Genomic DNA, 22,635 nt, shown 5'->3' with positions numbered 1-22,635 from the left:
GACAAGTCATTATGTCAGATAGTTTAATGCTGGAGAGATTCCACAGAAATTCTGGAATGAAGATTGTTCTAACTTTAATTCTTCACAATGTTCTCCTTTTTCCATCTACTTTACTTTTCATTCTTCAGTTATTATCTCCCATTATAGCACAGTGGTTAGGAGTGTTGATTCTAGAGTCAGACTGTGCAAGTTCATATTCTACTCTGTCAATAACTAGCTCTATGACCTTGGACAAGTCACTGAACTTATCTGTCCCCCCTTTCTACATCCATCAACGAGAATAAAAATGAAACCTATTTCATAGGGCTGTTATGAGGACTAATAAGTTAATGTTTAGAGCAAAGCTAGAACATAGTAAGCACACTTTAACTGTAACTGTTATTATATTAAAACTTATTCAAAGCCCAGGCATCATTCCTACATTCATGCACCCTAGAAAGAAACCTGCTTTGTTCTTCTACACTCTAGGGAGAGGTGGAAGACACTGTACCAGAGGCTCTATATATCTGGAAAGATAATGCTGACTAATCAAAGGTAAAAGTAGTTTCTACACAGCAAAATTGCAAAAAGAAATAATACTTACATAAAAAATACATAGCACCAAAATTTATAAAGTTCTCATATCACTTCTGAAACTGACTTCTAATATTCAAGCCTAAGGGTTTTCTTAAAAATTGTATATATGTTTTGTTTGGTTGGTTTTTGTTTTGTTTTGTTTGAGACAGGGTCTCACTCTGTCGCTCAGGATGGAGTGCAGTGGCTCCATCATGGCTCACTGCGGCTTTGACCTCCTGGGCTCAAGTGATCTTCCTACTTCATCCTCCCGAGTAGCTGGGACTACAGGCATGTGCCACCATGTCCAGCTAAATTTTGCAATTTTTGTAGAGATAGGGTTTCACCATATTGCCCAGGCTGGTCTCAAACTCCTGGTCTCAAGCAATCCGCCCACCTCAGCATCCCAAAGTGCTGGAATTACAGATGTGAGCCACAGTGTCCAGCTTTAATGGTATATTTTGAATGTTCAAATAATTTTTCCTCATTTGTAATTAATTTTAAAGCTAAATCCCCAAGTAAGGTTCATTTTTATCTTGTTACTCAAATGTTTATATTTTTGGAATAGAACTTAATGTACTAACTAAGATGTGATTATGGAAATTGAAGGGTAAGGGCAAGAAATTATATGGAGTAGTTGTGTCAGTTTCCCAAACTGGGTGATTTATTTTAATTACCTAATAGTTAATAAAGATACAGACTTCTGGACCCCATCTCACACCTACTTACATAGAATTCCCAGGGGAAGGTCATAAACCTGAACCAGAACTTCACATTTCAGACATCAATAACTAGTTTGACTTCTACATGTACCTGGTTAAGTCTGGGGTTCACTGTTATACCCACTGTTGAAGACTATTTCTAGATCCTATATCTTAGAAGCTGGTGATATTTTCTATGATTCAGTATACATTGGACCAGTTCCCAAAATCCAATGGTCCTAGAATATTATGTTATAGCAACATCTCCTACATACTCAACTGAGCATCTAGAGAATAAATAGAAACAACAGCACCAAGACAGTGAATTAACTCTAGCCCTTGTTAAATATTTAAATTATTATCCTTAGAGAAATGACATACCGCCTCAAAATATAATTATTTTCAAAGTCATATAAACATAAATTTTGCTTAACAATGAATACACCATGAAAAAACAATTGTTCTAAAATAAAATGACCACAAGAACCCAACAACATACAAGTCCATAAAGTGGCATGACAAATACCTCCTTCTCATTCAACAGAATTATTAACGACACAAACAACAGATAATGGATAAACAAAATGCGGAACAGACATAAAATGGAATATTATTGAGCCTTAAAAAGAGGAAATTCTGAAACATGCTACAAATGGATAAACCTTAAAGACATCATGATGAATCACAAAAAGACAAATACTGTATGATTCCATTTCTGTGAGGTACTCAGAGTAGTCACAATCATACAGACAGAAAGTAGAATGGTGGTTGCCAGGGGCTGGAGATGGGGGAATGAATAATATTGTTTAGTGAACATGGAATTTCAGTTTGGAAAGATGAATAAAGTTCTAGAGGTGAATGGTAGTGATGGCTGCAAGACAAAGTGATTGTACTTAGTGCCACTAAACTGTACACTTAAAATGGTAAATCGTATATTGTGTGTATTTTATCATAGTAAAAAATTGCTGAAGGTAAAAGAAGAGATAATTGCAGGAAAAGATGAAGGTGATGGGTTCTTTCAAACAACTGGAGACGTTGGCCTTAGATAAGAGCAAAGGAATTTCAGAGGAAAGAGAAACAATATCCAAGAGAAGCAGATTAAGTAGGCAGATCTGGTGACAAAGAAGGGAGATGTTCCTAATCTCTTTGAACTAGGGAGCAAGATCCACAGCTGAGTGAATGAAAATAGCAGGAAAAGAAGGGAAAGGGGAGAAGGCAGGGGGCAAGGAGGGAGGGAATAAAGGAATTAAGATGATTTTAGAGGTTGTGAAATCAGACATACCAGGAAGGGGGTTTAAGTGCCTGTTTTAGATCTAATCATGAATATAAATTAAGAATAGTTAGCACAATTTTGTGTTTTTCTCTCACAATGTACGAGTGATTGGGAATAAGTATAGAATAGGTGGATAGTTGGGTTTAATCAGGGTTGTGGTTTTGCTAGGCAAGTATGACAGAAAAAAGTGAGGATGTTAAGAATGTTTGTAAGGAACTAATTACAATAGATCCTATAGTTAAGTTTCTTTTTCTTTCTTTTCTTTTTTTTTAAATGAGACAGTGTCTTGCTCTGCCACCGACCCAGGATGGAGTTCAGTGGCGCAATCTTGGCTCACCACAACTTTTGGCCCCTGGGCTCAAGCAATCCTCCTGCCTCAGCTCCGAGTAGCTGGGACTAAAGGTGCGCACCACAATTCCTGGAAATTTTTTTGTGTTTTTATTTTATAGAGATGGGGTCTTGCGAAGTTGCCCAGGCTGGTCTCAAACTACTGAACTCAAGCGATCTGCCCACCTGGACCTCCAAAAGTGGAGCCACCACACCTGGACAGTTAAGTTTCTTTTTCTTTTTTTGAGACAGTCTTTCTCTGTCGCACAGGCTGGAGTGCAGTGGCACATTCTTAGCTCACTGTAACCTCTGCCTTGTGGGTTCAAGTTATTCTGCCTCAGTCTCCCAAGTAGCTGCGATTATAGGCTTGAGCCACCACGCCCAGCTAGGTTTTGTATTTTTAGTAGAGACAAGGCTCCGCCGTGTTGGCCAGGCTGGTCTCGATCTCCTGGCCTCATCGGCCTCCCAAAGTGCTGGGATTACAGGCGTGAGCCACTGAGCCTGGTCAAGTTTCTTATAAGGAAGAAACTAAAGTTCTTTTTTAAGGGGTGAGGGTGAAAATATGACAGATCATTTACTTGATGGTTTAAGACATGGCTAGCATGGCAGTTCTAGAATAAAAGAGCTGGGATGATAGTGTGTGGAGGTAAAAGTGTAGGATTCTTGAAATTAATGTGGTAGAGGTGATGCAGTTACTGGCTCATATGGTTGGTGCACAAACGAAAGAAAGAAAGAACTGTGGAAAATTGAAAACCATGGTATGAGGAAGCCAAACTGTGAGGTGCAAACAAGCTGCCTCTTTTCTATAAGAGGAGTGGGGTTAATGACTAAGTCATTTCATAACCATCTGGTAATTAATACCAAATCACTTGGACTTTATTTATTTTGCTTATGCTTCCTATTCTGTATACTGTACGTTTGACTGAAGAATATGGTGCTTTTCATCTTTACCATTGAGTCTCCTCTATGTAGTACAGTGCCTAATATACAACATGAGTTTGGTACATATTGTGGAATAAATAATGAATGCATAAGAAAAAAATCAGTGCACATGTTTCAGGAAAAAACTATTTGGAAAAGAAATTTTAATCTTAAATCGAATAGTTTCAAAATGTAACAGTTGATGGTAAGACCCAAAAAGAGGGCAAAGCATGCCCATACACTAATCAGCATATGAAGGAAAAGAAAAAAAAAAAAAACCTATGAGTAGTTCATTAAAAAGAAAGCGAACTTTACATACCTTATAGTTTGCTCTCCTGATTCCTGCATCTTGGCTTTTTTCACCTGCAAAAATAAATATACAAAGGTATCAATGTACTGATCTGTTTTTTAAATCATTTAGCTACTCAAAGAACAGGCTATTAACTATTACAGGGTAACTGTTTAATTTTGTTTAGTTTAGATTTAATTAACCCTTGTTATATTTTAGAGCTAGAAATGAAGTTTGTTTTTTAAATGGAGCTCTTCTTTTTAATGAAAGAAGTGTTCTTCTGATTTAAAAAAAAACTGCTTACCAGAATTTTTACTCAAGGTAGACAGAATGTTTACTAGGATAAAGTATCCAAGCTTTGATACAAACTATTTGGTTTTATACTGTAACAGGCAAATTACATTTAAACAAACAGTAAAGATGGCAATCTAAGTATCATCTACTCATTTATTTAACAAAAATGGCTTTATACTTAAGTTAGTTTAGTGTCAAAAATTAATATGAATTCTTATCAAGTTACCAGTAATTTAGAAAATACTGTTAACCCTGTATTTTTTTTTCATTGTTCACATTTTCTATTTCCTTCTGGGTAGAAGTCACTTCCATTGAAACAGTGTAAGAATCCACAAATGAAAGATCAATGGTTAACACTAATGGATTTTTCTGTTTTCATATTACAGGGAATCTGATTTTAGAGCTCTCTGGTTAGAATTGGCTGTAGTAGAAACATGTCTAATATGCTTAGCCATTCAAACCACGAATATTTTAAAGTATTTCAAGCTAATAGAAGAAGGCAGAAACTCTAGATAATTTGAAGCAAATGTATCAGGTGGAATAACAGATATTTAATATTACATTGAATATTTCAGACAAGACAAATCATAAATGCAAGCCCCATAAAATTTCTCATGGCCATATACTCCTCATGAGAATACACAACCATGAAATAAATAAAACCAAACATTCTTGGTTCCTTGCTTATGGCATGTGAAAATGTGTTCCATTCAATGTTCTCTTAATTTTCATAGGTATCAAAAAGGAGAAAATAAAGAAACAAAGGCAATTTAAAAAAACGTTTCTAAATTTAAAATAAAAATTACATTAAAGCATTTGAAGCAAAAACAAAAAACAAAACCTTGAGGTGGGTAAATCCTGATTAAGCATGACATTAAATCCAAAAGCCATAAAAGAGGCCGGGCGCGGTGGCTCACGCCTGTAATCCCAGCACTTTGGGAGGCCGAGACGGGTGGATCACAAGGTCAGGAGATCGAGACCATCCTGGCTAACACGGTGAAACCCCATCTCTACTGAAAATACAAAAATTAGCTGGGCGCGGTGGCGGGTGCCTGTAGTCCCAGCTACTTGGGAGGCTGAGGCAGGAGAATGGCGTGAACCCGGGAGGCGGAGCTTGCAGTGAGTGGAGATCGGGCCACTGCACTCCAGCCTGGGCGACAGAGCAAGACTCCGTCTCAAAAAAAAAAAAAAAAAAAAAAAGCCATAAAAGAGAAAATAGATATGATTACACAAAAATCTTAAACTTCTATATGATAAAAGACACCATAAAACCACCAGGAGGTTGAGGGATTCCAGGATAGTATGCAGACTGTGACAAAAAAATCTAACTGTAGGCCGGGCGTGGTGGCTCACGCCTGTAATCCCAGCACTTTGGGAGGCTGAGATGGGCGGATCACGAGGTCAGGAGATCGAGACCATCCTGGCTAACACGGTGAAACCCCGTCTCTACTAAAAATACAAAAAATTAGCCGGGTGCGGTGGCGGGCGTCTATAGTCCCAGCTACACGGGAGGCTGAGGCAGGAGAATGGCGTGAACCCGGGAGACAGAGCTTACAGTGAGTCGAGATCACACCACTGCACTCCAGCCTGCGTGACAGAGCGAGACTCCATCTCAAAAAAAAAAAAAATCTAACTGTATTACCAATATATATGACAATCTCACTGAAAGAGGGGAGGGAAATATGATCTGACCTAGATAATATAGGAAAATAGTGTTTTGCCTGGAAACTATAAGGCTAAAGACAAGAAAAATTCAACTATCTAGTTTATCTGCCTGCCATAATTTCACAAATGACAAAATATAGCCTCTTTTTGTAAAATATTCTGCCCTTCCTACCTAAAGATGATAGTAGTTACATATGGTCAAATAATAATGTACTCTTCCAATAGTGGAGATGAATTTATGCTTAGCTCATCCAAAGACTCTTTGCTATCAAAGAAATGTAATTATGAGCTGGTTGGCTGAGTAACTGAAACAGTCTATACCCTTCAAACAGTAATTTAAACAAAGAAAATTAGAGCACTGAGGAGTCTAATTTATCAATAGTCTTCATTTATTAGAGGTATAGAGCAACAAATTTAGCTTATCACCTCCAAAAGAAAAAACGAAAAAAATAAAAAAGGTCCTGGAGCAACATTTTAAAATTTACTTATTATTATTATTATTATTTTATTATTTTATTTTTTTTTGAGACAAGGTCTCATTCTGTCACCCATGCTGGAGTGCCGTGGCATAATCTCGGCTCACTGCAACCTCTGCCTCCTGGGTTCAAGCAGTTCTTGTGCCTCAGCCTCTCGAGTAGCAGGGACAACAGGTGCACACCACCATGCCCAGCTAATTTTGCTAACTTGTCTATTTTTAGTAGAGACGGGGTTTCGCCATGTTGGCCAGGATGGTTTTGAACTCCGGGCCTCAAGTGATCCACCCACCTTGGTCTCCCAAAGTGCTGGGATTACAGGCATGAGCCACTGCGCCTGGCCAAAAATGTATTTACTTTCAAGGAAGAACTACGCCTCTTTACGCTCCTTCACTTTTAATTTTCTTCAGTGCCAACCCAGTGCAGAGTACATATTCATAAATAGAAAGGGAGAAAATGTATCTAAAGTCATATCTACCAAGCAGAAAAGTCTGGGGAAGGAAAAGGTGTTACAACTTTTTTTTTTTTTTTTTTTTTTTTTACCTCATATGGCCCATTGTTTGTCTTGATTTGAGCAATTATGTCCCCCTCTAAGGCAGGGATATGAAGCATGTACTAACCAGGCAGTAGAGGCAGGTAAATTTACTAAAGACAGACAGATTTTACTCAATTACAGAAGTGTCGGTTCAAACAATACAAGCCAGAAACTGACAGAAAATGATTCCTAGTTCTTAAGAGAAATAGCAAAAGATTGAGTAACAATTTTCTGGAGAGTTTACAGAGTAATATAGTACTTGCAATAATGAATACTGAAAACTACACAGCAAAGTAAGCAAAGATTCAAGTAGCAACCAGTCCTATAGGGAACAATTTTCATTAACAAAACCAGTATAGATTATATAAGCAACTGGTATCCAAGGAATTAGGGCCATATCAGGACAGTAGTAGAAGGACAGTAATACAAGCTGCCAGTGAGTAAGAAAGCAATAAAGCTGAAAAAGCTCTGGTAGGGTTAAAAGTGAAAAAATCTGAATCTCTTTTTATATGACATGATTTTGTATACAGAAATCCTAACGAATCCATTAAGAAACCACTAGAACTGATAAACAAGTTCAGCAAGGCAGCAAAATACAAGACAAACATACAAAAATCAATTTTATTTCTATATAACTTGCAATGAACAATTCAAAAATGAAAAACAAAATCCATTCAAAGTAGCATCAAAAGGAATAAAATACGTAGGAATATGGCCAGGTCCAGTGGCTCACACTTGTAATCCCAGCACTTTGGGAGGTCGAGGCAGGTGGATCACCTGAGGTCAGGAGTCCAAGACCAGGCTGGCCAACATGGTGAAACCCTGTCTCTACTAAAAATACAAAAATTAGCTGGGTGTGGTGCTGCACACCTGCAATCCCAGCTACTCAGGAGGCTGAGGCAGGAGAATCGCCTGAACTTGGAAGGTGGAGGTTGCAGTGAGCCAAGATTGTGCCACTGCACTCCAGCCTGGGTGACAAGGCAAGACTTCGTCTTAAAAACAAAAACAAAAACAAAAAAAACACTTAGGAATAAACCTAATACAAGAAAAAGTACATGTTAAAAGAAATTTAAGAGTTAAATGCCAATCATCCCACACCCAGGGACAGAAGAATTCATCTTGTAAAGATGGTTAATACTCCCCAAATTGGTCTACAGTCAATCCAATCAAAATCCCAGCTGGCTGCATTCAAGAAATTCACAGACTGATCCTAAATTTCATATGGAAATGAAAGTGACCCAGAATAGCTAAAACAATCTTGGAAAAAAAAAAAAGAACAAAGTTAAAGGACTCACATTTTTCCATTTCTTTTTTATTTTTATTTTTCAAGACAAGAGTCTCACTCTGTCACCCAGGCTGGAGTGCAGTGGCGTGATCTTGGCTCACTGCAACCTCCACCTCCTGGGTTCAAGCATTTCTTACGCCTTGGCCTCCCAAGTAGCTGAGACCACAGGTGCGTGCCACCATGTCTGGCTAATTTTTTTGTACGTTTAATGGAGATGGGGTTTCACCATGTTGGCCAGGCAGGTCTCAGACCTCAGGTGATCCGCCCACATCGGCCTCCCAAATTGCTGGGATTACAGCCGTGAGCCACTGTGCCCGGCCCCATTTTTCAATTTCAAAACTTACTATAAAGCTAGAGTAATCAAGATGGTGTGGTACTGGCATAAGGATGGATATATGGATCACTAGAACAGAATTGAGAGTCCTGAAATAGACCTCTACATTTATTGGGTCAACTGATTTTCAACAAGGGTATCACATTTACAGTCAAATTATTTTCAACAAAAGTGCCACGACGATTCAACAAAAAAAGTTGAACTCGTACCTCAAGCCATATGCAAAAATAAACTCAAAATGGATCAAAGCACTAAAAGTAAAAGCTAAAGCAATAAAATTCTTAGGAGAATATGGATGCTCTCATCACTTGTAAAAATATAGGCTGGAGGCAGTGGCTCACACCTGTAATCCCAACACTTTGGGGGGCTGAGGCAGGTGGATCATGAGGTCAGGAGTTCAAGACCAGCCTGGCCAAGACAGTGAAACCCCGTCTCTACTAAAAACACAAAAATTAGCCAGGTGTGATGGCGGGCGCCTGTGATCTCAGCTACTCAGGAGGCTGAGGTAGGGAACTGCTTGAACCTGGGAGGTGGAGGTTGCAGTGAGCCGAGAGCACAACACTGCACTCCAGCCTGGGTGACAGAGTGAGACTCCATCTCAAAAAAAAAAAAAAAAAAAAAAAAAATATATATATATATACACACACACACACACACACACACACACACACATATATACACATATGAAAATCTTCACGACCTGGATTAAACAATTTCTTAGATATGATAAAAGAAAAAAAATGATTTCATTAGAATGAAAAACTTTTATGCTTCAGCTGGGCATGGTGGCTCACACACTTTGGGAGGCAGAGGTAGACAGATCACTTGAGCCCAGGAGTTTGAGACCAGCTTGGGCAACATAGTAAAAACCCCATCTCCACAAAAAGTACAAAAAATTAGCTAGGTTTGGCAGCATGCACCTGTAGTCTCAGCTACCCAGGAGGCTGAGGAGGAAGGATCACTTGGGCCTGGGAGGTCAAGGCTACAGTGAGCCATGATCGTGCCACTGCACTCCTGCCCGGGCGACAGAGTGAGACCCTGTCTTAAACAAAAAAACCTTTTACACTTTAAAGAACAGTATCAAGAAAACGATAACCCACAGAATGGAAGAAAAATTCTGCAGATCATACGTCTCATAAGGGACTAGAATATATAAGGGACCAGAATACATAAAGAAGATAACTCAATTTAGAAATAGGCAAAAGATCTGAATAGACATTTCTTCAAAGATGTACAAATGACCAATAAGCATATGAAAAGGTGCTCAACATTATTAGTCATAAGAGAAATGCAAATCAAAACTACACTGAGATGCTACTTCCACCCAGACGGCTATAACAAAAAAGCTGAACAGTAACAAGTGTTGGCAAGGATGTGCAGAAACTGGAACTCTCACTGCACTGCTGGTGGAAATGTAAAATAGTGCAGCTGCTTTGAAAAACAACCTTGCAGTTCCTCAAAAGGTCAAACATAGAGTTATCATATGACTTGGCAATTCCACTCCTCACTATATACATGTCCCCACAAAACTTTTATATGAATGTTCATAACAGCAAAAAAGTAGAAACAACCCCAGTGTCTATCAACTGATTAACAGATCAATAAAATGTAGTAGTATATCTATATAATGAAATACGGGGCAATAAAAGGGAATTAAGTACTCATACATGCTGTAACATGGATGAACTTTAAAAACATTACGTTAAGTAAAAGAAACCAGTCACAAAGGACCATGGTTTGTATAACTCCAATTTTTGTTTGTTTTGTTTTGGAGACAGGGTCTCATTCTGTCACCCAGGCTGGAGTGCACTAGCTTGATTTCGGCTCACTGCAGCCTCAACCTCCCCGGCTCAAGCGATCCTTCCACCTCACCCTCCTGAGTAGCTGGGACTACAGGCATGCACCACCACACCTGGCTAATTTTTCTGTATTGTTTTTGGACAGATGGGGTTTCACCATGTTGTCTAGGCTGGTCTCAAATTCCTGAGTTCAACGGATCCACCTGCTTCAGCCTCCCAAAGTGCTGGGATTACAGGTGTGAGCCGCCATGCCTGACTTGTAGAATTCAATTTATATGAAATATCTACAAATTAGTAAATCTATAGACACAAAGTAAATTAATGGTTGCCTACAGCTATGGAAGATAAATTGGGGGTGACTGCTAATGGGTATGGAGTTTCTTTTTGGAGTGAGGAAAATGTTCTGCCTGGGCATGGTGGCTCACCTCTATAATCCCAGCACTTTGGGAAAGCCAAGGTCGGAGGATCACTTAAGGTCAGGAGTCTGAGACCAGCTGGGCAACAGAGCAAGACCCCATCTCGACAAAAAATTTAAAAAATAGTTGGGTGTGGTGGCTCACACCTATAATCCTAGGTACTCAGGAGGCTGAGATGGGAGGATTGTTTGAGCCCAGGAGTTCAAGGATGCAGTGAGCCACGACTGTGCCACTGTACTCCAGTCTGGGTGACAAAATAAGACCCTGTCTCCAAAAAAAAAAAAAAGAAAAAAGGAAGATGCCCTAAAATTTATTCTGGTAATGGTTACAATACTATTTTAGAATAGACTAAAAACTACTGCACTGTATACGCTAAAAGGGTGAATTGTAGGATATGTAAATTACATGTCAATAAAGCTGGTATCTTAAAAAATGACGTAATCCTATGGGCATATAATGGCTAATGATAACACAGAAAGAAGCACTGGCAAATTCATAAATCAGGGTTCTATTTTTGCTTCTGCTACAATGTGTAATCACACTTTAAATATAACACAGCAAGGAAACAAAAAACCCAGTATACAAACTCAGAATATACAGGCTCCAGGCTAAGTTCTGACAGTTAATTCACTGCATGTCTTCTCTGTATCTGTTTCTTCATCTGCAAAAAAAGATACAACTACCTACTTTACAGGGCTCATGTTCCAACAGCGGGAAACAGCAGGATTAACAGTACAAGGATGCTGGTTGAATAAAACTTAAGGATGTGTACTGTTAACATAGTATGTAAAGATGAAATTCAAAGAGGAAAAGAGTGAGCTGCTTATGAAAAACAAAGTGCTATGTAATTGTTAAATTTTAGTGTTATTACCATAGACAGCAAGAATAAAGTTGAATCCCAGAAATTTCAAGACAGGCTTAAGAAATAGGACTCTCTAGTTAAGAAAATTGTATTAAGCATCTCAAATGTCATTCTGAAATTACTCTGTGATGACTTACAAGTAATGACTCTGAAGGTTTAAACAAGAGGCAAAAGTATACTAGTGCCAGGTAAGTTGTAATCTTGGCAATAATAAATACAATGGTCGGGTAAGTCTTCATGGAGACTATAAAAAGGATGTTTATGTCAAGATTTATCCAACACTGTCCAGCAAAGAGAAGGACATTGTTCTGTTTACTAAAAAGTCATATTCCATATCCTAGAGGGGTAAAGGATTTGATCACAACCTAGATGAAATTTCATACAAAAAACAATTTAATGCTATTTTCATTGACCGTGCTTACTAATAGCTATCTAATTACTAATTTGACTTCAAGAACTTAACATAAGGAAAGCAGGACCTAGAGAGGGAAGCAAGCATTCCAAATTATTAGAGAGGTAAATATTCACAGCAGAGACAACTTCCTGTTCTACCACTGCATATCAGGTGTGACTTGTGATGGAGGCAAAAAAATCTTTTTGTCTTCTCTATCAAGAAGAGTAATCTACAAACTGTAAACGATAGCATACCTAAATTTTTCAAAAAGAGTTTATTTGCATATTTATAAGCAAGCACCTCAATTATTTTAAATAAGTTCGAACCCTCCAGACTCATAGAAGCTTTATCCCATAGACCTGTAACTTAACAAACATGATTGCTAAACCAGTGTTTATCATCTCTGAAAAATCACAGAGAATTAGAGAGGTGCTTGAAACAGGGTTTGAGTCCAGGAGTTCAAGACCAGCCTGGGCAACAGGGCAAAACCCCGTGTCTACTAAAAATACAAAAAAATTAGTTGAGTGTGCTGGTAGTCCCCGCTACTTGGGAGGCTGAGATGGGAGGATTGCTTCAGCCTGGGAGGCAGAGGCTGCAGTGAGCCAAGATGGCACCACTGTACTCCAGTCTGGGCGACAGGGTGAAACCCTGTCTCAAACAAAACAAAACGAAAAGAAATGTTTCACTACTTGGTTTGTTTGTTTTAATTTAAAGGTGATGGCAGAGAGGAATTAGGTGCCGGAAACTATAAACTAGTGCTAATTCAATGCTGATTGATGACAGTGTTCTAAAACAGATTATTGAACAAACCTCTGTAGACACCTAGAAAGGATATGACAATCACCTGGAGCTATTATATATTTTTTCTAAGAACACTCAACATTTTTATTGATAGCTTAAAGATTTAGGCTATAAATAGGTAAAGTATATGACAGAAAGCTGGAAAGAATAAGATTTTTAATTAAGGTATCAAAGGGTGATAATGTTACTTCTTCAGGGACTTTCAGTGTGTAAACTGTAGCGTGAAGTATTTCTTATTCTCAATCCACTGCTGTTCTTTATACTGTGTTCTCCAAGTAGAGGCTGTACAATAATCAGTCAAAAGGATCCCTTCACCTGTGGATGAGATTCTTGCATTTTTGAAAGGTGATTTATAGTAATATAACACAGTTATTTACAACTCAGTTGAGGATTGATAAGCAATAAAGGGAAAGTGAAAGAATGTGAAGTCAAAATTTACTGCATTGTGAGTTATCTAAACAAAATCTTTTATTTTGTTTGTTTTTTTTTTTTGAGACGGAGCCTCACTCATTCTGTTGTCCAGGCTGGAGAGCACTGGCACAATTTCAGCTCATTGTAACCTCCACCTCCTGGGTTCAAGTGATTCTCCTGCCTCAGCTTCCCAAGTAGCTGGGATTACAGGCATGCGCCACCACACCTGGCTAATTTTTGTATTTTTAGTAGAGATGGGGTCTCCCCATGTTGGCCAGGCTGGTCTCAAATTCCTGGCCTCAAGTGATCCACCCACCTCCACCACCCAAAGTGCTGGGATTACAGGCATGAGTCACTGTGCCCAGCCGATCTGAACAAAATCCTGAGGTAGAGCAAGCAATTAGTGGAGAAATAAGAGAAGGGATAATTCAATAAGGAAAAGTCAAGAAGAGACAATGGGATTAAAATAACTTCAATAATAATGACCATCAGTAACATCTCCAGGGTTAAAAATACTGGCTTTATTTATCATCAACTTGGGATGGGACCATTCTCTCCACTCATATTTTAGATCTCCACTACAGCCTGTGAAAAGTTGTTTTTTTTACTTCAAAGTGTGTCATTACCCTTCCTGTTCTATTTTAAACATTAATAAGTGTCGTGTTTTTAGATTCTGTATTTGTCTGTTTGACGTCCATTAATCACAGAGCCAAACTCAAGGCCAAAGTTGTATTCTATTTCCCCTGAGATCTGGTGCCCATACTCTGAACCATCTCCTTTATCTAACTCTCACACACTAAGCCCCTATTTCTCCTGCCCTAAATCATAAATCAACCCAGGACAAAGTACCACCAGATAACCAGGGACAGCCCATAGGCCACAAAGCCTGACAAAATTATTCAAACTAGTCAACCCTAAGCTGTTTACCCTGCCTACCTTGCTTTTCCTGTGGAAACCTCGATAAGTCTGTGGCCCGTGCGTTCCTATCACTCTTTTCTGCCTCCTGACCAACAGTGGTACTTCCCCCGTGTGGCATGCTATGCCTCTTGTTTCAAGGGAAACTATGAGTAAACACTCAACTTTTCTTTCAATGGCACTGACCTCTTCATGTCGTCACTCAATCACCTTTTTATATTAAGATCTGGGCACAAATCAATAAGGAAATAATGCCCTGTGACAACCATTTATAGTCAGCAGAAATTTTGGTTTTAAAGTGCTTCAATTTCTTACCTTTCTCTGAAGTAATAATCAGGTTTTGCACATCATGTTATACAAGTTCAACAGAATGACAAGGAAATGAAGCAGGGCAGAAGAGATAGATGATTGTCAGCAGGTCAGCCTCACAATTCTCATTACCTTAAATAGGTAAGGAGTAACTAACAATATCCGTATTTCAACAGTATGTCAACACTTACATAAGTCTTTTGAAAATATGACTAGACCTTTGTCTTACCACATTCAAAACTCAATGGCATAATTTCCCCTGGTACATTTAGTATCTACAGTTCAGCTATCTGTTCCAAAAGTGTAAATCCTAAACACACTGCTCAAGATAATTTTTAACCCTACCATTTCCCTGACAATTAAAGTCCCACCAGGGGTAGGGGATCACATCTCAAATGTTGCTAATGCCTTCCTAGTTTTATACTTACCTCAACTGAGGGGCCTAAAATAATAATGACAAAGCAATCATCAATATGCATTTCTCAATATAAAGAAAAATATTAAAAATATATTAAAGGACTTTATCATTTAAATGAGAGCTAGTACACCTAAAGAATACAACTAGAACATGAAAAACATATCCTATTATTTGCTTTCAAAATTCAAATTTTTCTAGGTTAGATTTTCATAAAGTAAACATGTACCATGCTGTATCCTCTCTTAATATGAAATGCAAGAGGCCCACTCAGGATAGCAAATTGAATCAGTATTTACCAAACTTCAGAAAAAGAAACTGAAGACAAAAGGAAAAGACCCTCTAGCATAAAAGTTATCTTAAAAGAATGACACTATTGCTTTTGCTTTTTAAATATTAAGGGCCAAAAACCAAAAAGAAGATAAACCCACATCATCTGGGGACATTTAAAATTATTTTATTATGTTAAATATTTAAAAGAAATTAAGAATTCAATATAGTCTCTATGGTTTTATCTGTTTTCAAGAATTAGCTAGTGGTCAAATTATACCTTCCTCACTACTACTACTTTTTAAAAAATTAACTCTCTTAGGAAAATTTAGGTAAAAATGAAACTAAATTTTCTGGTAGAAATGGTGATATACTGTCAGATCAGTAAAGAGATGTCCTATTTTCTAAAAACTGTAACACTAGCCACTTAAATGACATTTCTAAATACAATATTCATTTTGTAATGCTAAATTTTCCTTAGACTCCTTAGAATTACGTTGGAAAAATACAACATTGTTTTCTTGAAAGGAAACAATTAAGGAATCTTTTCCTTATTTTTATTTCTAATTTGGAATCTATAACTGAATAATAATTAAAATACCTTAAAATTAGCTCTTCCATAATCAACTTTAAACTGTTAAAGGAAATACTTACTGGTTGCTCTGGTAAATCTTGCTCTTCTTCCATGAGGACCAATATTTCTTTATTATGCTTATGTGACTGGATTACAAGTCTCTCTCAGCAGTTTTCACAATCTGTTTTAAAAAGGAGGATTCAAAGCTTTATATACTCTTAAAGTATTACCATTGAGGCCATCAGATAATAATTTTTTAATATTTTGCTACCCCAAGCTTTCTACATGAGTTCCAATCACAAAATCTCAAACCTGCACGTGGCTCTTCAAAAATGACATGATACACCAAATCAAGAGGTATACACAATGACTTTTATAATACCTTGCAAAAGTCAACACGTGGAACCACTTCTGCTGGTTACTATGGTGCCTAATACATTAAACATCTTACAATGAAAGCCATGTGCAGATAATAAAATAATTTTTTAAGGATTAGAGTTACATTAAAAATGATAGAGACTGGCCTAGCAAGTCAGCAAGTTACGATAACATCTAACCTGCTTTAATGTGGAGCATTTACATAACTGTTAACACAGACACACAGAATCACTTTAAATAGGACAAACCAGAATATCAACTAAATGCATTCACAACCAACTATCTGTCTATATGTCATCAATTTAAAGGAAAACTCAATTCTTCTGCATCTCAATAATAAAAATAAGTATAGTGAAACCTTGACTTTTAGAACTAAAGAAAATAATCATTCAAAGATAGGACCTAATTTAATTCTGAAATAATGAGCTTCTACTAACTGTACTGCCCGGGCAATTATTTTAGCAAAATCTTTACGTTCTCAGACCCTGCTTTTTCTGTCCTGATTTTCAAACAAAAAAGGAAAAATAGGATTCTCAGTCCACCTTACCATGTCCTACTGACAGGAGACAAAGAGATAAAAATTAGAAAGCTGCATACATTATAAAAATGAAATACTCCATTTCTGTCTAACAAAAGTGAAACCAGCACTTCTCTCAAAAGATGTGATTGCTTGTACATTTAATTAAAGTCACAGCTGTTTTTAGTTTTTCTACCAACCACTGTACCTAACTCACATACAAAGCTAAAGTATATAATCTTATTACAGAAGTCCTGAAAATAGACAAATAACAAGGAAACAAAAAACTTGTTATGCCAGTATACTACCACTCTACTTCTATTACTCCATCATGCTGCAATACAACACAACTTTAAGCCACACTCCAGAATGTGAAAAGGAGAGAAAACACACATAAGGTTACAATTAGATGCAAAGTTGTCCAACTCTAACACAGCTTTATTCCCTACCCCAATTTAGAATATCAAAAGAAAAAAGTTTAAAGGTCAGAAGCACTTGATAATGCACTCACGTGTAGCTCATACACAGAGCCTCAAAAGCTAAGTTCTCCTACTACATGGCGCAGACAACTAGCAATACAGAATTACAGAGTGCAATAAGTAAAGCTCATAGGAGCTATCTTCCCTGCACTTATTTTGCTCAGCTTAGAGCAGCACAATCAATGTGACTTAAAACTGATTCACAACTATGAAAGATCAAACATTTTTTGTTTTACTAGTTTGAGTCTTAGTTTCAAATTGAAATATCTTTTCTTTAAGGGACAATCCTTTACATTTTATACTGTCTAAATGTACATTATGTACATATATTATTTCATCCCATTAGAAACTACAAAATAGGACCAAATCATTAGGGAAATCGAATACCTTCAATACCTCATTTGTTGAATTTCTTTCTTTTTTTTTTGAGATAGAGTTTCACTGTGTCACCAAGGCTGGAGTGCAGTGGCGCAATCTTGGCTTACTGCAACCTCCGTCTCCCGGGTTCCAGCAATTTTCCTGACTCAGCCTCCCAAGTAGCTGGGACGACAGGCGCGCCACCAGGCCCAGCTAATTTTTGTATTTTTAGTAGAGATAGGTTTTTGCCATGTTGGCCAGCCTGGTCTTGAACTCCTGACCTCAGGTGATCTGCCTGCCTCAGTCTCCCAAAGTGCTGGGATTACAGGCATAAGCAGGGCTAATTTGTTTTTTTGTATGTGACCAGTTCTCATCCATACAAAACTTACAACATTACATGTTTTCCCTAATTGAAGGCCATGGCTATAAAACTACAATCTCTAATGTATTTTCAGCAAGGGAGATAAAAGGGATATCCACTCTACCATGGGGGAAGAGTTATAAATTTCATCTCTGATAGGAGGAAGGTAAGAATAATTGTTAAAAAAAAAATATGTGTGTATACACACTCAATAATGTGGTTTAATTTTGTTTTTAAACACAAAAATTAACTCATTTTAGAAATCTGAATTACACTAAAGGAGAACATAATACTATTTACAGGTCAAAAGGGGTCATTGGTTTTAAAAAGAAACAATACTCTATCAAGTTGAATAATGAAGAATCATTTTAAAAGAAAAAACATAGAAACATAAATGGTGGGGAAAGAATAATTTTAAAAGAAAAAACATAAAAACATAAATGGTGGGGAAATAAATTATCAATAAATGTTCAAATATTGAATTTTGCTTTTTAGAAATATGGTAATATTAAATTGATTTTATAATAGAAAAAGAAGAATCTATTATTTCTTGACATAAATTCTGTAAGCTGCAAGAAAACTTTCTTTAAGGGAAAAATTTAAAGACATTCCTTTCTACATCTCCTATTCTTTGAAAATAAGCACACTTTGTTGTTTAAAATTCCCTTTGTCTTCTCAGCTTTTCAATCTAGGAGAATAAAAAGGACACAAATAATGTCTGTATTTAGAAGAAAAGAACTGGCCAGGCATGTTGGCTCATGCCTGTAATCCCAGCACTTTGGGAGGCTGAGGCAGGTGGATCACAAGGTCAGGAGATCAAGATCATCCTGGCCAACATGGTGAAACCCCGTCTCTACTAAAAATACAAAAATTAGCTGGGCGTGGTGGTGCAAGCCTGTAGCCCCATTCTTGGGAGACTGAGGCAAGAGAATCACATGAACCTGGGAGGCAGAGGTTTCAGTGAGCTGAGATCACGCCACTGCACTCCAGCCTGGCGACAGAGACTCTGTCTCAAAAAAAAAAAAAAAAGAAAAGAAAAAAAAAAGAAAGAAAGAAAGAAAGAAAGAAAAGAAAAGTTTAAAAACCAGGCTTGCTATCTCAAAATAACTGGTCAATGACCATGAATAATTTTGATCATTTTAAAACAAAAAGCTGCCTACAAGTAAAAAATATGATATATTACAAAATCTGGGATTCTACTGTCAACACACGATGTGTGGGAAGTTGGCAAACATACATTCTGGTACATTGTGTATAAAATGCACTAATGACCACAAATTATGTAATTCTACCAAAACATTCATCTAAATACTACTTTCCATCAATACAGTATTCTCCTGCCTTGCAATAATTTGTACACTGAATGATCTGAAATATCAGAACATACTAAATATTAGAATGCAAGTATTCATCACAGTGCCAGCACCTATCAATGTTCTAAAACTTTTATTAAGACTTCATACCATTTTCCACAAGTGGTACATTCTAGACAATCAAAAGTCACACTTACCAGAAAGAGATGAAAGTACAGTATAACTAAGACACAATATTGCAAAACTTGGTAATAAAGGAAGTACAGAATTATTGTAAAAATCTTAGTATTCATTTTCTTGTATTAGTTCTAGAACTTAACTTTTTGTTGTTGCTGTTTTTGTTTTTTGAGATGGAGTCTCGCTCTGTCGCCCAGGCTGGAGGGCAGTGGCATGATCTTGGCTTACTGCAAGCTCTGCCTCCCGGGTTTACGCCATTCTCCTGCCTCTGCCTCCCGAGTAGCTGGGACTACAGGCGTCCGCCACCACGCCCAGCTAATTTTTTGTATTTTTAGTAGAGACGGGGTTTCACCATGTTAGCCAGGATGGTCTCGATCTCCTGACCTCATGATCCGCCCACCTCGGCCTCCCAAAGTGCTGGGATTACAGGCATGAGCCACTGTACCCGGCCAACGGTGTTTTTTTTTTGTTTTTTTACCATTAAGTAACCTGACATTATTTTACATTCAATGAGATTGATCTTTTAAAATATCAAGTAATACAACAGTTGTGACACAGAAAAGTGAATTTTTAATGTAATTAAAATAAATATAATTAAAACTTAGCCAAACAGCTGATGAAATTACAAGACAAGCCCCGAGTTAATCTTTTAAGTACCTTTAGAACATTTGGAAAGTAATGTCTTTTCACAATTTTCTAATTTCGATTCTTACTACTGGTTTCTAAATACACTTGTTTTATCACCTTTTTTGGAAATAGAGCTTGTCAGTATTCATTTGCCTTCATGGACAGAATTCTGAGAAAATTTAAAATTGAGAATAGAAATAGTATTTCCTAAGACCTTATACTTCTCTACCTGCGAATGCTGACAGTGAAAAAATAGAAACTTTGGTTTGATTCAAGAGCCACACAATTTTGAATCCTATTGTGATTTTGCATGCTTAAAAATAAAAGCAGAATCTTTCTGTAATATGGTGGCCATAAATTTTATTTTTACTCTTTAGAAGTTAGAAGGGAAATAATTAATAACAAATATTTTATTTCAAAATTCGAGTTAGATTCCTACCTCATAGTTTGTTTTGTCTCAGGTTCAACATACTACATACCCTGCAAATGTAAATGGCCACAAGCCAGAAATTAGGTTGCTTCAATGTGTTATTAAAGCTCTTAGGCTTAGGAAAAGAAATTAAATATATGTAGCGGTGTGTGTGTGTGTGTGTTTTGTTTGTTTAAAAGCACAGAATAGGCCGGGTGTGGTGGCTCATGCTTGTAATCCCAGCACTTTAGAAGGCTGAAGCAAGTGGATCACTTGAGGTCAGGAGTTTGAAACCAGCCTGGCCAACATGGTGAAACTCTGTCTCTCTTAAAAATACAAAAAATTAATCCGGCATGGTGGCACACACCTGTAATCCCTGCTACTCAGGAGGCTGACGGAGGAAAACTGCTCGAACTCAGGAGGTGGAGGTCGCAGTGAGCCAAGATTGCACCACTGCACTCCAGGCTGGGCGACAGGCGACAGAGTAAGACTCCATCTAAAAAAAAAAAAAAAAAAGGGCACAGAATAAAGGCCAAATTGTTTTCCATGAAAACAAGGCATATATCAGTCTTAATTACAACTTCAAAAGGAGTGTGTAAGTAGGGCAAAAACAGTCTGATTTATAGGTCCTAGAAAGAGAACTTGCATGCAGCTAAGTATGTACAGAGATATTCAGGAGTTAACTGGATATCTATGACACAGTTCCACATAGAAAAAAGGTAGTCCATAGATTTAATCACTGACTACATTGTATTTTAAGTTTATTTACTACACTTTCCAAAGTGCCTTATATATATAATTTTTTATTTTTTATTTTTTTTTGGGGGGGAATAACTAAAACTTTTTTTTTTTCTTTTTTTTTGGAGACAGCACTTGCTCTGTTGCCCAGGCTAGAGCACAATGGTGTAATCTCGGCTCACCGCAACCTCTGCCTCCCCAGTTTAAGCAATTCTCACGCCTCAGCCTCCCAGATAGCTGGGATTACAGGTGTGCACCACACACCTGGCTAATATTTGTAGCGATGGGGTTTTGCCATGTTGGCCAGGATGGTCCCAAACTCCTGGTCTCAAGTGATCCACTAGCCTCGGCCTCTCAAAGTGCTGGGATCACAGGTGTGAGCCACCGCATCCGGCCTAAAACCTTCATTAGATATGATTTTCCAATAACAATAATGTGCAAATTTGAACTATGAATTCAAACAGCAGTGAAATCTGAAATTTTAAAAGGTAGAATAGGTATTAGGGAACAAAAGGTAAAGGAAGATAAGAACGTTTAATACTATTCATTATCTCCTCTCTGTACACAGTGTTGCATACATACAACTATTTCATTTTTATCTTATTGATTTAATAATAGTGAAATCACCTTAAGGAACCTACAGTATATAGTTGGTGTCCAACTTTAGGGGGGAAGGTAGAAACACACATGATTAACAGTTTTCACCCACACATTTTAGACAATTTTTTTTTTTTGGCCAAGATTTTAGTAGTAAATTCACAAATATAAGTACTTTCACTCCTTCAGTGTTAAAACAGAAAGCTAAATAGTGTCAACAGTAGTGGCTTAATTATTGGTATATAAGAAAAACAAAACACCAATAGGTTTTCTTAATTACGCACTTTAAATATTAATATGTGCATTTATTTTTACAGTTACAAATTTTTCATGTTTTAGACAACAGCTTTTAATAGTTTCAAATCCATTGAGACACTGCTTTCAATTTGAAATAATGTGTGCATACACGTATATAAAAAACAAAAACAATCCAGTGTATGACTCATCTGACAGATGTTTGAGATCAATAAATTCTTATTTTTCAACATGCAGTTAGGTAGAGAGGGAAGCAAGCCATCCTCTCTCTATATATATACATATATACATAAATATATAGAGCCTGGGAGACAGCGTGACTGTCTCAAAAAAAAAAAATAAAAGAAGTGAACAAAGGTTTACTCCAATACCTACAAGTTTCTTATTGAAAATTAGACAAAATTAATAATGAATATTTTGGGAGAAAGAAGAATAACAGAGGCCGTTTAAGGAAAACCTATCTATACCATTCTTCAAAACCAATAATAGTGGAAAAGATAAGAGAACTGTCATTTACTGAGCATATATAATACACAAAGTGTTTTTTTTGTTTTTTGTTTTTTGTTTTTTAAGAGATAGGGGTCTTACTATGTTGCCCAAGCTGGTCTCAAA

The 22,635-nt window shown here is 37.2% G+C and overlaps 1 protein-coding gene across 4 annotated transcripts in view; it reads right to left on the bottom strand.

Moving 5' to 3' along the window:
* Positions 1 to 22,635, bottom strand: part of EYA3 (EYA transcriptional coactivator and phosphatase 3) — a 120,787-nt gene that overhangs the window by 73,955 nt on the left and 24,197 nt on the right. For 3 of the 4 annotated variants that reach the window (XM_073007631.1, XM_007979797.3, XM_007979799.3), the window contains exons 2-3: positions 15,896 to 15,996; positions 4,094 to 4,137 (exon numbers count right to left, since the gene is read on the bottom strand). In XM_073007631.1, the coding sequence (XP_072863732.1) occupies positions 4,094 to 4,137; positions 15,896 to 15,928 (77 nt within the window). In that variant the 5' untranslated portion in view covers positions 15,929 to 15,996. Of the gene's footprint in view, positions 1 to 4,093; positions 4,138 to 15,895; positions 15,997 to 20,800; positions 20,930 to 22,635 lie in introns of all 4 variants that reach the window. The other variant, XM_073007630.1, reaches the window with a different exon arrangement.

Source organism: Chlorocebus sabaeus, chromosome 20, assembly GCF_047675955.1.
Source record: "Chlorocebus sabaeus isolate Y175 chromosome 20, mChlSab1.0.hap1, whole genome shotgun sequence".
In the NCBI taxonomy this organism is placed as follows: Eukaryota; Metazoa; Chordata; class Mammalia; order Primates; family Cercopithecidae; genus Chlorocebus; species Chlorocebus sabaeus.
The sequence above is the reverse complement of the archived record's forward strand: the minus strand, read 5'-3'. Positions and strand labels throughout refer to the sequence as shown.